This window comes from Oncorhynchus kisutch, linkage group LG16 (genome assembly GCF_002021735.2).
Source record: "Oncorhynchus kisutch isolate 150728-3 linkage group LG16, Okis_V2, whole genome shotgun sequence".
Classification (NCBI taxonomy): Eukaryota; Metazoa; Chordata; class Actinopteri; order Salmoniformes; family Salmonidae; genus Oncorhynchus; species Oncorhynchus kisutch.
The window spans coordinates 1,088,474-1,102,135 of record NC_034189.2 but is presented as its reverse complement, the minus strand read 5'-3'; the positions used below and the strand labels follow the sequence as shown (position 1 = coordinate 1,102,135).

General features: G+C 42.0%; 1 protein-coding gene across 1 annotated transcript in view; it reads right to left on the bottom strand.

Annotated features, from left to right (window-relative positions):
* Positions 1-7,497, bottom strand: part of LOC109887546 (ephrin type-B receptor 4b) — a gene marked incomplete at its 3' end in the record, with an annotated part of 52,589 nt that extends 45,092 nt beyond the window's left edge. Inside the window, 1 exon segment of the mRNA XM_031791505.1 lies at positions 6,558-7,497. Within this exon segment, the coding sequence (XP_031647365.1) occupies positions 6,558-6,648 (91 nt within the window).
* Between the last annotated feature and the right edge of the window lie 6,165 nt (positions 7,498-13,662).

Sequence of the window (13,662 nt, the reverse complement as noted above, 5' to 3'; positions counted from 1 at the left end):
TTATTTTTGTATTGCCGTGGGTTTTGTATTAAACTGCTCCGGCTATTACCTTTCTCTGCTCTCCTGCGTCTGACTTCACTGCCACCAGTTACGCAACCCTTACAGTTTAGGTGTAATTTGGTTATAGTTTAGGTGTAGTTTGGATATAGTTTAGGTGTAGTTTGGATATAGTTTAGGTGTAGTTTGGGTGTAGTTTGGATATAGTTTAGATTGGATATAGTTTGACATAGTTTAGCTTTAGTTTGAGTGTAGTTTAGATAAAGTTTGACATAGTTTAGCTGAAGATTGGGTGTAGTTTGGATATAGTTTAGGTGTAGTTTGATATAGTTTAGGTGTAGTTTAGATAAAGTTTAGGTGTAGTTTAGATAAAGTTTGACATAGTTTAGCTGTAGTTTGGGTGTAGTTTGGATTAGAGGTTGACCGATTAATCGGAATGGACCGATTAATTAGTGCCGCTTTCATAACAATCGGAAATCGGTATTTTTTTGCCAAAAAAACAAAAAACGTTTTTATATATTAGTTTTTTTTATATAAACCTTTATTTAACTAGTCAGTTAAGAACACATTCTTATTTTCAATGACGGCCCAGGAACAGTGGGTTAACTGCCTTGTTCAGGGGCAGAACGACAGATTTTCACCTTGTCAGCTCGGGGGATCCAATCTTGCAACCTTACAGTTAACTAGTCCAACGCAATAACGACCTGCCTCTCTCGTCGCACTCCACAAGGAGACTACCTGTTACGCGAATGCAGTAAGCCAAGATAAGTTGCTAGCTAGCATTAATGACTCAATACCCCATAATGACACAATACCCCATAATGACTCAATACCACATAATGACACAATACCCCATAATGACTCAATACCCCATAATGACTCAATACCCCATGATGACTCAATACCTCATAATGGCTCAATACCCCATAATGACTCAATACCACATAATGATACAATACCCCATAATGACTCAATACCCCATAATGACTCAATACCCCATAATGACACAATACCCCATAATGACTCAATACCACATAATGATACAATACCCCATAATGACTCAATACCCCATAATGACTCAATACCCCATAATGACACAATACCCCATAATGACTCAATACCCCATAATGACTCAACACCCCATAATGACTCAATACCCCATAATGACTCAATACCCCGTAATGACACACTATCCCATAATGACTCAATACCCCATAATGACTCAATACCCCATAATGACATACGTTTTTTGGATGTAGTTTAGATGTAGTTTGGATGTAGTTTAGGTGTAGTTTGACATAGTTTAGGTGTAGTTTGGATGTAGTTTGGATATAGTTTAGATGTAGTTTGGATATAGTTTGGGTGTAGTTTAGGTGTAGTTTGGATATAGTTTGGGTGTAGTTTGGATAGAGTTTAGATGTAGTTTGGATATAGTTTGGGTGTAGTTTGGATAGAGTTTAGATGTAGTTTGGATATAGTTTAGGTGTAGTTTGGATGTAGTTTAGGTGTAGTTTGGATGTAGTTTAGGTGTAGTTTGACATAGTTTCGGTGTAGTTTAGGTGTAGTTTGGATATAGTTTAGGTGTCGTTTGGATATAGTTTAGATGTAGTTTGGATATAGTTTAGGTGTAGTTTGGATATAGTTGAGATGTAGTTTGGATATAGTTTAGGTGTAGTTTGGATATAGTTTAGGTGTAGTTTGGATATAGTTTATGTCACAGCTTCCACCAAAGTCGTTTCCTCTCCTTGTTCGGGCGGTGTTCGGCGGTCGGCGTCACCGGTCTTCTTGCCATCGTCATTTTCCATTTGTTTTGTCTTGTTTTCTTACACACCTGGTTTCCATTTCCCTCATTAATTGCTGTGTATTTAACCCTCTCCTCCCCCCAAGTCCATGTGTGGAATTGTTTGTTTGTAAGTGCTTGTACGCTATGTTACTGGTGCGCGTCAGGTTTTGTACCCATGTAGGTTATTTTTGTATTGCCGTGGGTTTTGTATTAAACTGCTCCGGCTATTACCTTTCTCTGCTCTCCTGCGTCTGACTTCACTGCCACCAGTTACGCAACCCTTACAGTTTAGGTGTAATTTGGTTATAGTTTAGGTGTAGTTTGGATATAGTTTAGGTGTAGTTTGGATATAGTTTAGGTGTAGTTTGGGTGTAGTTTGGATATAGTTTAGATTGGATATAGTTTGACATAGTTTAGCTTTAGTTTGAGTGTAGTTTAGATAAAGTTTGACATAGTTTAGCTGAAGATTGGGTGTAGTTTGGATATAGTTTAGGTGTAGTTTGATATAGTTTAGGTGTAGTTTAGATAAAGTTTAGGTGTAGTTTAGATAAAGTTTGACATAGTTTAGCTGTAGTTTGGGTGTAGTTTGGATTAGAGGTTGACCGATTAATCGGAATGGACCGATTAATTAGTGCCGCTTTCATAACAATCGGAAATCGGTATTTTTTTGCCAAAAAAACAAAAAACGTTTTTATATATTAGTTTTTTTTATATAAACCTTTATTTAACTAGTCAGTTAAGAACACATTCTTATTTTCAATGACGGCCCAGGAACAGTGGGTTAACTGCCTTGTTCAGGGGCAGAACGACAGATTTTCACCTTGTCAGCTCGGGGGATCCAATCTTGCAACCTTACAGTTAACTAGTCCAACGCAATAACGACCTGCCTCTCTCGTCGCACTCCACAAGGAGACTACCTGTTACGCGAATGCAGTAAGCCAAGATAAGTTGCTAGCTAGCATTAAACTTATCTTATAAAAAACAATCAATCATAATCACTAGTTAACTACACATGGTTGATGATATTACTAGATATTATCTAGCGTGTCCTGCGTTGCATATAATCTGACTGAGCATACAAGTATCTAAGTATCTGACTGAGCGGTGGTAGGCAGAAGCAGGCGCGTAAACATTCATTCAAACAGCACTTTCGTGCGTTTTGCCGGCAGCTTTTCGTTGTGCGTCAAGCATTGCGCTGTTTATGACTTCAAGCCTATCAACTCGCGAGATGAGGCTGGTGTAACCGAGATGAAATGGCTAGCTAGTTAGCACGCGCTAATAGCGTTTCAAACATCACTCGCTCTGAGCCTTGCAGTAGTTGTTTCCCTTGCTCTGCATGGGTAACGCTGCTTCGAGGGTGGCTGTTGTCATTGTGTTCCTGGTTCGAGCCCAGGGAGGAGCGAGGAGAGGGACGGAAGCTAATAGTCAAAGGTTAATGAAATACAAATGGTATAGAGAGAAATAGTCCTATAATTCCTATAATAACTACAACCTAAAACTTCTTACCTGGGAATATTGAAGACTCATGTTAAAAGGAATCACCAGCTTTCATATGTTCTCAGGTTCTGAGCAAGGAACTGAAACGTTAGCTTTCTTACATAGCACATATTGCACTTTTACTTTCTTCTCCAACACTTTGTTTTTGCATTATTTAAACCAAATTGAACATGATTCATTATTTACTTGAGGCTAAATAGATTTTATTGATGTATTATATTAAGTTAAAATAAGTGTTAATCCAGTATCGTTGTAATTGTCATTATTACAAATAAATAAATACAAATCGGCCGATTAATCGGTATTGGCGGTGAAAAATCATAATCGGTCGACCTCTAGTTTGGAGCATTGAAGATTTGAAACATCAATCATTTAAACTTGCTCAATAAAACAAAGATGCCCCATAATAAAGATAAAGATGTTTTAATGCCCCTTTTCCTTTCCAATGAGTAATAAAAATAAGCATCAACATGAAGCTCTTGGCTCTTATTAGTGTTAGAGCCCTCTGTCCCTGGTCGCTCTGCCATCTACACACACAAACACACCAGGGTTTCCTTTAGCCTGTAATTGTCAGCTTTTGTGTGTGTGTGTGTGTGTGTGTGTGTGTGTGTGTGTGTGTGTGTGTGTGTGTGTGTGTGTGTGTGTGTGTGTGTGTGTGTGTGTGTGTGTGTGTGTGTGTGTGTGTGTGTGTGTGTGTGTGTGTGTGTGTGTGTGTGTGTGTGTGTGTGTGTGTGTGTAAGATGGCAGAGAAACCATTGACACTCAGTTCAGATGAAAAAGAAAGACTGAATGTATCAAAGATTCATGGGAGGAGGAATGAGCTGGGGAGAGAGAGAAAGATTGAGAGAATGGGAGGAAGAGGAACGAGCTGGGGGAGAGAGAGAAAGATTGGGACAAAGAGGGAGGAAGAGAGAATGGGAGGAGGAGGAATGAGCTGGGGAGACAGGGAAGGATTGGGACAAAGAGGGAGGAAGAGGAGAGGGACAGAGAGGGAGGAAGAAGAGACTTAGAAAGAAGAGAAAGAGAGGAAACCAAGAAGAGGAAGAGATGTCACGGTTGTCGTGAAGACCACACAGCAAGACCCCCTCTAAAGTTCAGACACACACACACACACACACACACAACACTCTCTGGTGTATATAGAGTTTATCTGGCTGAAAATAATCAGGTTATTAGGATCATAATCAGGACAATAAGATCATAATCAGGTTAATAAGATCATAATCAGGTTATTAGGATCATAATCAGGTTAATAAGATCATAATCAGGATCATAATCAGGTTAATATGATCATAATCAGGTTATTGGGATCATAATCAGGTTAATAAGATCATAATCAGGTTATTGGGATCATAATCAGGTTAATAAGATCATAATCAGGTTATTAGGATCATAATCAGGTTAATATGATCATAATCAGGTTATTGGGATCATAATTAGGTTAATAGGATCATAATCAGGTTATTAGGATCATAATCAGGTTATTAGGATCATAATCAGGACAATAAGATCATAATCAGGATCATAATCAGGTTAATATGATCATAATCAGGTTATTGGGATCATAATCAGGTTAATAAGATCATAATCAGGTTATTAGGATCATAATCAGGTTAATATGATCATAATCAGGTTATTGGGATCATAATTAGGTTAATAGGATCATAATCAGGTTATTAGGATCATAATCAGGTTAATAGGATCATAATCGGGTCGGCAGGGTAGCCTAGTGGTTAGCGCGTTGGACTAGTAATCGGAAGGTTGCAAGTTCAAACCCCTGAGCTGACAAGTTACAAATCTGTCGTTCTGCCCCTGAACAGGCAGATAACCCACTGTTCCTAGGCCGTCATTGGAAATAAGAATTTGTTCTTAACTGACTTGCCTGGTTAAATAAAGGTAAAATAAAAAAATAATAGGATCCTAATCAGGATCATAATCAGGTTATTAGGATTATAATAAGGTTAATAGGATCCTAATCAGGATCATAAACAGGTTAATAGGATCATAATCAGGTTAATAGGATCATAAATCAGGTTAATAGGATCATAATCAGGTTAATAGGATCATAATCAGGTTAATAGGATCATAATCAGGTTATTAGGATCATACTCAGGTTATTAGGATCATAATCCGGGTAATAGGATCATAATCAGGTTATTAAGATCATAATCAGGTTAATAGGATCATAATCAGGTTATTAGGATCATAATCAGGATCATAATCAGGTTAATAGGATCATAATCAGGTTATTAGGATCATAATCAGGTTAATAGGATCATAATCAGGTTATTGGGATCATAATCTGGTTAATAGGATCATAATCAGGTTATTGGGATCATAATCAGGATCCTAAACAGGTTAATAGGATCATAATCAGGATCATAATCTGGTTAATAGGATCATAATCTGGTTAATAGGATCCTAATCAGGATCCTAAACAGGTTAATAGGATCATAATCAGGATCATAATCTGGTTAATAGGATCATAATCGGGTTAATAGGATCATAATCAGGATCCTAAACAGGTTAATAGGATCATAATCATGATCATAATCTGGTTAATAGGATCATAATCAGGTTAATAGGACCATAATCAGGTTAATAGGATCATAATCAGGTTATTAGGGTCATAATCAGGTTAATAGGATCACAATCAGGAACATAATCAGGTTATTAGTGTCATAATCAGGTTATTAGGGTCATAATCAGGTTAATAGGATCATAATCAGGGTAGCAAAATAATGTTTCAGGAATGCTAATCTGATACATTACGTTTCTAACAACAGAAATTATTTCAGAACAATCGCAGATGGTGGGTGACGAAATCCCCTTGTGCTTTTTAGGTGGAATGACCCGACAGGCCACCCACCCACACACACACACACACACACACACACACATTGGGTATTATGCCTATTGTCTTTTATAGCTGCCGGTCTGTCTGTCTGTCTGAAACCTGAATCAGTTTCACAGTAAATCAACATCTCGAATCCTACTTCATGGTTTCTCCCTGATCACAGACTGTCTACATGTGAAGCTTTGGAATTGTGTCAACAAAAACTAAAAACGTTTTTTTAAATCATGTTGGTCCTCAAATTTAAATCAAATTAACTACCCTAATTAGCCTATGTCTCACAATAAATGTTCTAAGTAAGTGTGGAGAGAGAGATTCACAGTCTGTATATTAATAAAACAATAACACAACATGGCACAAAACCATTGATCAAATATTCGTTTCATAGATTTTTTGTTGTTGTTTAAGTTAAACTTCTTCACGTACCTTCCTCTGCCATACAAGGTGACAGAACCAGCTCGATCAGCACGAGCCACAACACGGTCACGGTGCTCAAACTGCCCCCGCGCCGCTCCATACCGGCCAGGTACTCCCGTTACTCTCCTGGATTATTGATCACCGATCAGAACCTCTGTCCCGGTGGGGTGTCAGCTAGGTCCAGTGTCGGCACGCCGCGCCACCCACATCAGTCACGAAAAGCAGTTAACTCGGTCTCCGCGAGGTCAGCAGTCATCATCAACAACCGGTCATATTCCCTCTTTTATCCGTAGTTAGTTTTTTGTTTTTTTAAGGTTAGCGTTAATTATTTAACCTAAGGCCAAAAACGCTGAAGTCCCCAGGATCAAAGCAAAAGTCAAAACAAGTTTATAATCCCACCTGAAACTCCTCCTCGTTCCTCCGCTATCCACTGTGTCCTCATTTCCTCTGAGCCCGGAGAGAGGGGTATGGAGGGGTATGGGGGAGAGGATAAAGAACAGAGACTACATGAGCTAGTGTTCCCCTCCCTGTGGCCGGACTGAGGCTGCTGTCTGCCGGGTAGTTTAGTAACTGGAGCCCGGGGAATTCACACGATCCAGGACCAGAGACCAAAGAGACGAGGCATAGCCCGCTACACACTTACCTCGCAAACACACACTCTTTCACACACACACAAACACACACACACACACACACACACACACACCGCCCGTTCTCTATCAACAACAGCATTCCAGTTGGAAATTAAATCCAGCGGTCAGTCTTTTCCCCTCTTTCGTTCGTTCTTTCTTTCTTTTCAAACGCTACCCTAATATCCACGCCTCGTCGCTATTTCTGAACGTTAAAACTATGACATAAACTATTCAACAGCGCGGCAGTGTATCGTTATAAATAACAAGATAATATATTCAGAAAGTGTGTCCGTAGCTCTCTGCTGCTGATCCTGACACGAGACACTAACTACTGCTGTTGTCCCGGAGCCCCTCCGTCTGCCAGATTCCACCCACACCCTGCTATTGGCCAGTCCATCTGTCGGTCAGCAAGGACCTGAATGACAATAGGGTGAAATGAAGGACTGAGTGACATGAGAGAATTCAACAGAATGGTAGATTTTATAATGGGAAAAGTATGTCTCTCTCTCCCTCGTCCATTTTCTTTTTCTAACTTTACCCCCTATCCGTCTCTCTCCCCTTCTCTTCCCCTCTCAGTTCAGTTCAGAATGCTTTATATTGGCGTTGAAGCACGTGTTTTAAAAAAAACAACATACAGAAGTGAGAAGAAACACAAAATAGGATCATTAAAAAAACATATCAACATGTACAGTAACCATTCATAAAGACAGGTCAGGTAATCAACATGTACAGTAACCATTCATAAAGACAGGTCAGGTAATCAACATGTTCAGTAACCATTCATAAAGACAGGTCAGGTAATCAACATGTACAGTAACCATTCATAAAGACAGGTCAGGTAATCAACATGTACAGTAACCATTCATAAAGACAGGTCAGGTAATCAACATGTACAGTAACCATTCATAAAGACAGGTCAGGTAATCAACATGTACAGTAACCATTCATAAAGACAGGTCAGGTAATCAAATCAAATGTATTTATATAGCCCTTAGTACATCAGCTGACATCTCAAAATGCTGTACAGAAACCCAGCCTAAAACCCCAAACAGCAAGCAATGCAGGTGTAGAAGCACGGTGGCTAGGAAAAACTCCCTAGAAAGGCCAAAACCTAGGAAGAAACCTAGAGAGGAACCAGGCTATGTGGGGTGGCCAGTCCTCTTCTGGCTGTGCCGGGTGGAGATTATAACAGAACATGGCCAAGATGTTCAAATGTTCATAAATGACCAGCATGGTCGAATAATAATAAGGCAGAACAGTTGAAACTGGAGCAGCAGCACGGTCAGGTGGACTGGGGACAGCAAGGAGTCATCATGTCAGGTAGTCCTGGGGCATGGAGAGAAAGAAAGAGAGAATTAGAGAGAGGACACTTAAATTAACACAGGACACCGAATAGGACAGGAGAAGTACTCCAGATATAACAAACTGACCCTAGCCCCCCGACACATAAACTACTGCAGCATAAATACTGGAGGCTGAGACAGGAGGGGTCAGGAGACACTGTGGCCCCATCCGAGGACACACCCGGACAGGGCCAAAAAGGAAGGATATAACCCCACCCACTTTGCCAAAGCACAGCCCCCACACCACTAGAGGGATATCTTCAACCACCAACATACCATCCTGAGACAAGGCTGAGTATAGCCCACAAAGATCTCCGCCATGGCACAACCCAAGGGGGGGCGCCAACCCAGACAGGATGACCAAATCCTATATAATCAACATGTTCAGTAACCATTCATAAAGACAGGTCAGGTAATCAACATGTACAGTAACCATTCATAAAGACAGGTCAGGTAATCAACATGTACAGTAACCATTCATAAAGACAGGTCAGGTAATCAACATGTACAGTAACCATTCATAAAGACAGGTCAGGTAATCAACATGTACAGTAACCATTCATAAAGACAGGTCAGGTAATCAACATGTTCAGTAACCATTCATAAAGACAGGTCAGGTAATCAACATGTTCAGTAACCATTCATAAAGACAGGTCAGGTAATCAACATGTACAGTAACCATTCATAAAGACAGGTCAGGTAATCAAATCAAATCAAATTTATTTATATAGCCCTTCGTACATCACAGGGGGTACCAGTACAGAGTCAATGTGGAGGCTATATACAGGGTATTACGGTACAGAGTCAATGTGGAGGCTTTATACAGGGTATTACGGTACAGAGTCAATGTGGAGACTATATACAGGGTATTACGGTACAGAGTCAATGTGGAGGCTATATACAGGGTATTACGGTACAGAGTCATTGTGGAGGCTATATACAGGGGGTACCGGTACAGAGTCAATGTGGAGGCTATATACAGGGTATTACGGTACAGAGTCAATGTGGAGGCTATATACAGGGGGTAGTGGTACAGAGTCAATGTGGAGGCTATATACAGGTGGTACCGGTACAGAGTCAATGTGGAGGCTATATACAGGGGGTACCGGTACAGAGTCATTGTGGAGGCTATATACAGGGTGTACTGGTACAGAGTCAATGTGGAGGCTATATACAGGGTATTACGGTACAGAGTCAATGTGGAGGATATATACAGGGGGTACCGGTACAGAGTCAATGTGGAGGCTATATACAGGGGGTACCTGTACAGAGTCAATGTGGAGGATATATACAGGGGGTACCGGTACAGAGTCAATGTGGAGGCTATATACAGGGGGTACCTGTACAGAGTCAATGTGGAGGCTATATACAGGGGGTACCGGTACAGAGTCAATGTGGAGGCGATTTATAGGGGGTGTTGTTTTAGAGTCAATGTGCCGGTGCACTGTTTAGTCAAGGTAATTGAGGTAATATGTACATGTAGATAGAGTTAAAGTGACTATGCATAGATAATAAACAGAGAGTAGCAGCAGCGTAAAAGAGGGGTTGGCGGGTGGGGAGGGGCGGGACACAATGCATACAGTCTGGGTATATACAGGGGGGAACCGGTACAGAGTCAATGTGCGGGGCCACCGGTTAGTCGGGGTAATTGACGTAATGTGTACATGAATGTATAGTTAAAATGACTATGCATAGCTGATAAACAGAGAGTGAGGGGGCCCTACACTTGGCGCTCTGGTATCGCTTGCCATGCGGTAGCAGAGTGAACTGGTGTGGCTTGGGTCTTTGACCATTTTTAAGGCCTTCCTCTGACACCGCCTGGTGTAGAGGTCCTGGATGGCAGGTAACTTAGTCCCAGGGATGTACTGGGCCGTACGCACTACCCTCTGTAGTGCCTTGCGGTCAGATGCCAAGTAGTTGCCGTACCAGGTAGTGATGCAACCAGTCAGAATGCTCTCGATGGTGCAGCTGTAGAACCTTTTGAGGATCTGAGGACCAATTCCAAATCTTTTTAGTCTCCTGAGGGGGAATAGGTGTTGTCGTGCCCTTCTTCACAATTGTCTTGGTGTGCTTGAACCATGTTAGTTTGTTGGTGATGTGGACACCAAGGAACTTGAAGCTCTCAACCTGCTCCACTACAGCCCCATGGATGAGAATGGGGGCGTGTTCGGTCCTCCTTTTCCTGTAGTCCACAATCATCTCCTTTGTCTTGCTCACATTGAGGGAGAGGTTGTTATCCTGGCACCACCCGGCCAGGTCTCTGACCACCTTCCTATAGGCTGTCTTGTCGTTGTTGGTGATCAGGCCTACCACTGTTGCGTTGTCTGAAAACGTAATGATGGTGTTGTAGTCGTGCCTGGCCATGCAGTCGTGGGTGGACAGGGAGTACAGTAGGAGACTGAGCACGCACCCCTGAGGGGTTCCAGTGTTGAGGATCAGCGTGGCAGATGTGTTGGTATCTACCCTCACCACCTGGGGGTGGCCTGTCAGGAAGTTCAGATTCAGGGGAGGTGTTTCGTTCCAGGATCCTTAGTTTAGTGATGAGCTTTGAGGGTACTATGGTGTTGAACACTGAATCGTGTTGAAAACTGTAGTCAATGAATAGCATTCTCACATAGGTGTTCCTTTTGTCCAGGTGGGAAAGGGCAGTGTGGAGTGCAATAGAGATTGAATCATCTGTGGATCTGTTGGGGCGCTATGCAAATTGGAGTGGATCTAGGGTTTATGGGTTAATGGTGTTGATGTGAGCCATTACCAGCCTTTCAAAGAATTTTATGGCTACAGACGTGAGTGCTATGGGTCGGCAGTCATTTAATCAGGTTACCTTAGTGTCCTTGGGCACAGGGACTATAATGGTCTGCTTGAAACATGTTGGTATTACAGACTCGGACAGGGAGAGGTTGAAAATATCAGTGAAGACACTTGCCAGTTGGTCCGCGCATGCTTTGAGTATCCTGGTAATGCGTCAGGCCTCTCATCTTTTTAAGTGGGAGAACTTGCACAATTGGTGGCTGACTAAATACTTTTTTGCCCCACTGTAGAAAACATAAAACAAAACATAGAATGCCCACCCCAACTCACGCCTTGACCAAACCAAAATAGAGACATAAAAAGGATCTTTAAGGTCAGGGCGTGACACAATTGCACTAAGTCCCTCTTTGTAGCACCTGATCACATGACTGAACAGTAGTCCAGGTGAGATGAAACTAGGACCTGTAGGACCTGCCTTGTTGATAGTGTTGTTAAGAAGGTAGAAACTAGGGCCTGTAGGACCTGCCTTGTTGATAGTGTTGTTAAGAAGGTAGAAACTAGGGCCTGTAGGACCTGCCTTGTTGATAGTGTTGTTAAGAAGGTAGAAACTAGGGCCTGTAGGACCTGCCTTGTTGATAGTGTTGTTAAGAAGGTAGAAACTAGGGCCTGTAGGACCTGCCTTGTTGATAGTGCTGTTAAGAAGGTAGAAACTAGGACCTGTAGGAGCTGCCTTGTTGATAGTGTTGTTAAGAAGGTAGAAACTAGGGCCTGTAGGACTTGCCTTGTTGATAGTGTTGTTAAGAAGGTAGAAACTAGGGCCTGTAGGAGCTGCCTTGTTGATAGTGTTGTTAAGAAGGTAGAAACTAGGGCCTGTAGGAGCTGCCTTGTTGATAGTGTTGTTAAGGAAGGTAGAAACTAGGGCCTGTAGGACCTGCCTTGTTGATAGTGTTGTTAAGAAGGTAGAAACTAGGGCCTGTAGGACCTGCCTTGTTGATAGTGTTGTTAAGAAGGTAGAAACTAGGGCCTGTAGGACTTGCCTTGTTGATAGTGTTGTTAAGGAAGGTAGAAACTAGGGCCTGTAGGACCTGCCTTGTTGATAGTGTTGTTAAGAAGGTAGAAACTAGGGCCTGTAGGACCTGCCTTGTTGATAGTGTTGTTAAGGAAGGTAGAAACTAGGGCCTGTAGGACCTGCCTTGTTGATAGTGTTGTTAAGAAGGTAGAAACTAGGGCCTGTAGGACCTGCCTTGTTGATAGTGTTGTTAAGAAGGTAGAAACTAGGACCTGTAGGACCTGCCTTGTTGATAGTGCTGTTAAGAAGGTAGAAACTAGGACCTGTAGGACCTGCCTTGTTGATAGTGTTGTTAAGAAGGTAGAAACTAGGACCTGTAGGACTTGCCTTGTTGATAGTGTTGTTAAGAAGGTAGAAACTAGGGCCTGTAGGACCTGCCTTGTTGATAGTGTTAAGAAGGTAGAAACTAGGGCCTGTAGGACCTGCCTTGTTGATAGTGTTGTTAAGAAGGTAGAAACTAGGGCCTGTAGGACCTGCCTTGTTGATAGTGTTGTTAAGAAGGTAGAAACTAGGGCCTGTAGGACCTGCCTTGTTGATAGTGTTGTTAAGAAGGTAGAAACTAGGGCCTGTAGGACCTGCCTTGTTGATAGTGTTGTTAAGAAGGTAGAAACTAGGGCCTGTAGGACCTGCCTTGTTGATAGTGCTGTTAAGAAGGTAGAAACTAGGGCCTGTAGGACCTGCCTTGTTGATAGTGCTGTTAAGAAGGTAGAAACTAGGGCCTGTAGGACCTGCCTTGTTGATAGTGCTGTTAAGAAGGTAGAAACTAGGGCCTGTAGGACCTGCCTTGTTGATAGTGCTGTTAAGAAGGTAGAAACTAGGGCCTGTAGGACTTGCCTTGTTGATAGTGCTGTTAAGAAGGTAGAAACCTAGAGCCTGTAGGACCTGCCTTGTTGATAGTGTTGTTAAGAAGGTAGAAACTAGGGCCTGTAGGACTTGCCTTGTTGATAGTGCTGTTAAGAAGGTAGAAACCTAGAGCCTGTAGGACCTGCCTTGTTGATAGTGCTGTTAAGAAGGTAGAAACCTAGAGCCTGTAGGACCTGCCTTGTTGATAGTGTTGTTAAGAAGGTAGAAACTAGGGCCTGTAGGACTTGCCTTGTTGATAGTGCTGTTAAGAAGGTAGAAACCTAGGGCCTGTAGGACCTGCCTTGTTGATAGTGCTGTTAAGAAGGTAGAAACTAGGGCCTGTAGGACTTGCCTTGTTGATAGTGCTGTTAAGAAGGTAGAAACCTAGAGCCTGTAGGACCTGCCTTGTTGATAGTGTTGTTAAGAAGGTAGAAACTAGGGCCTGTAGGACTTGCCTTGTTGATAGTGCTGTTAAG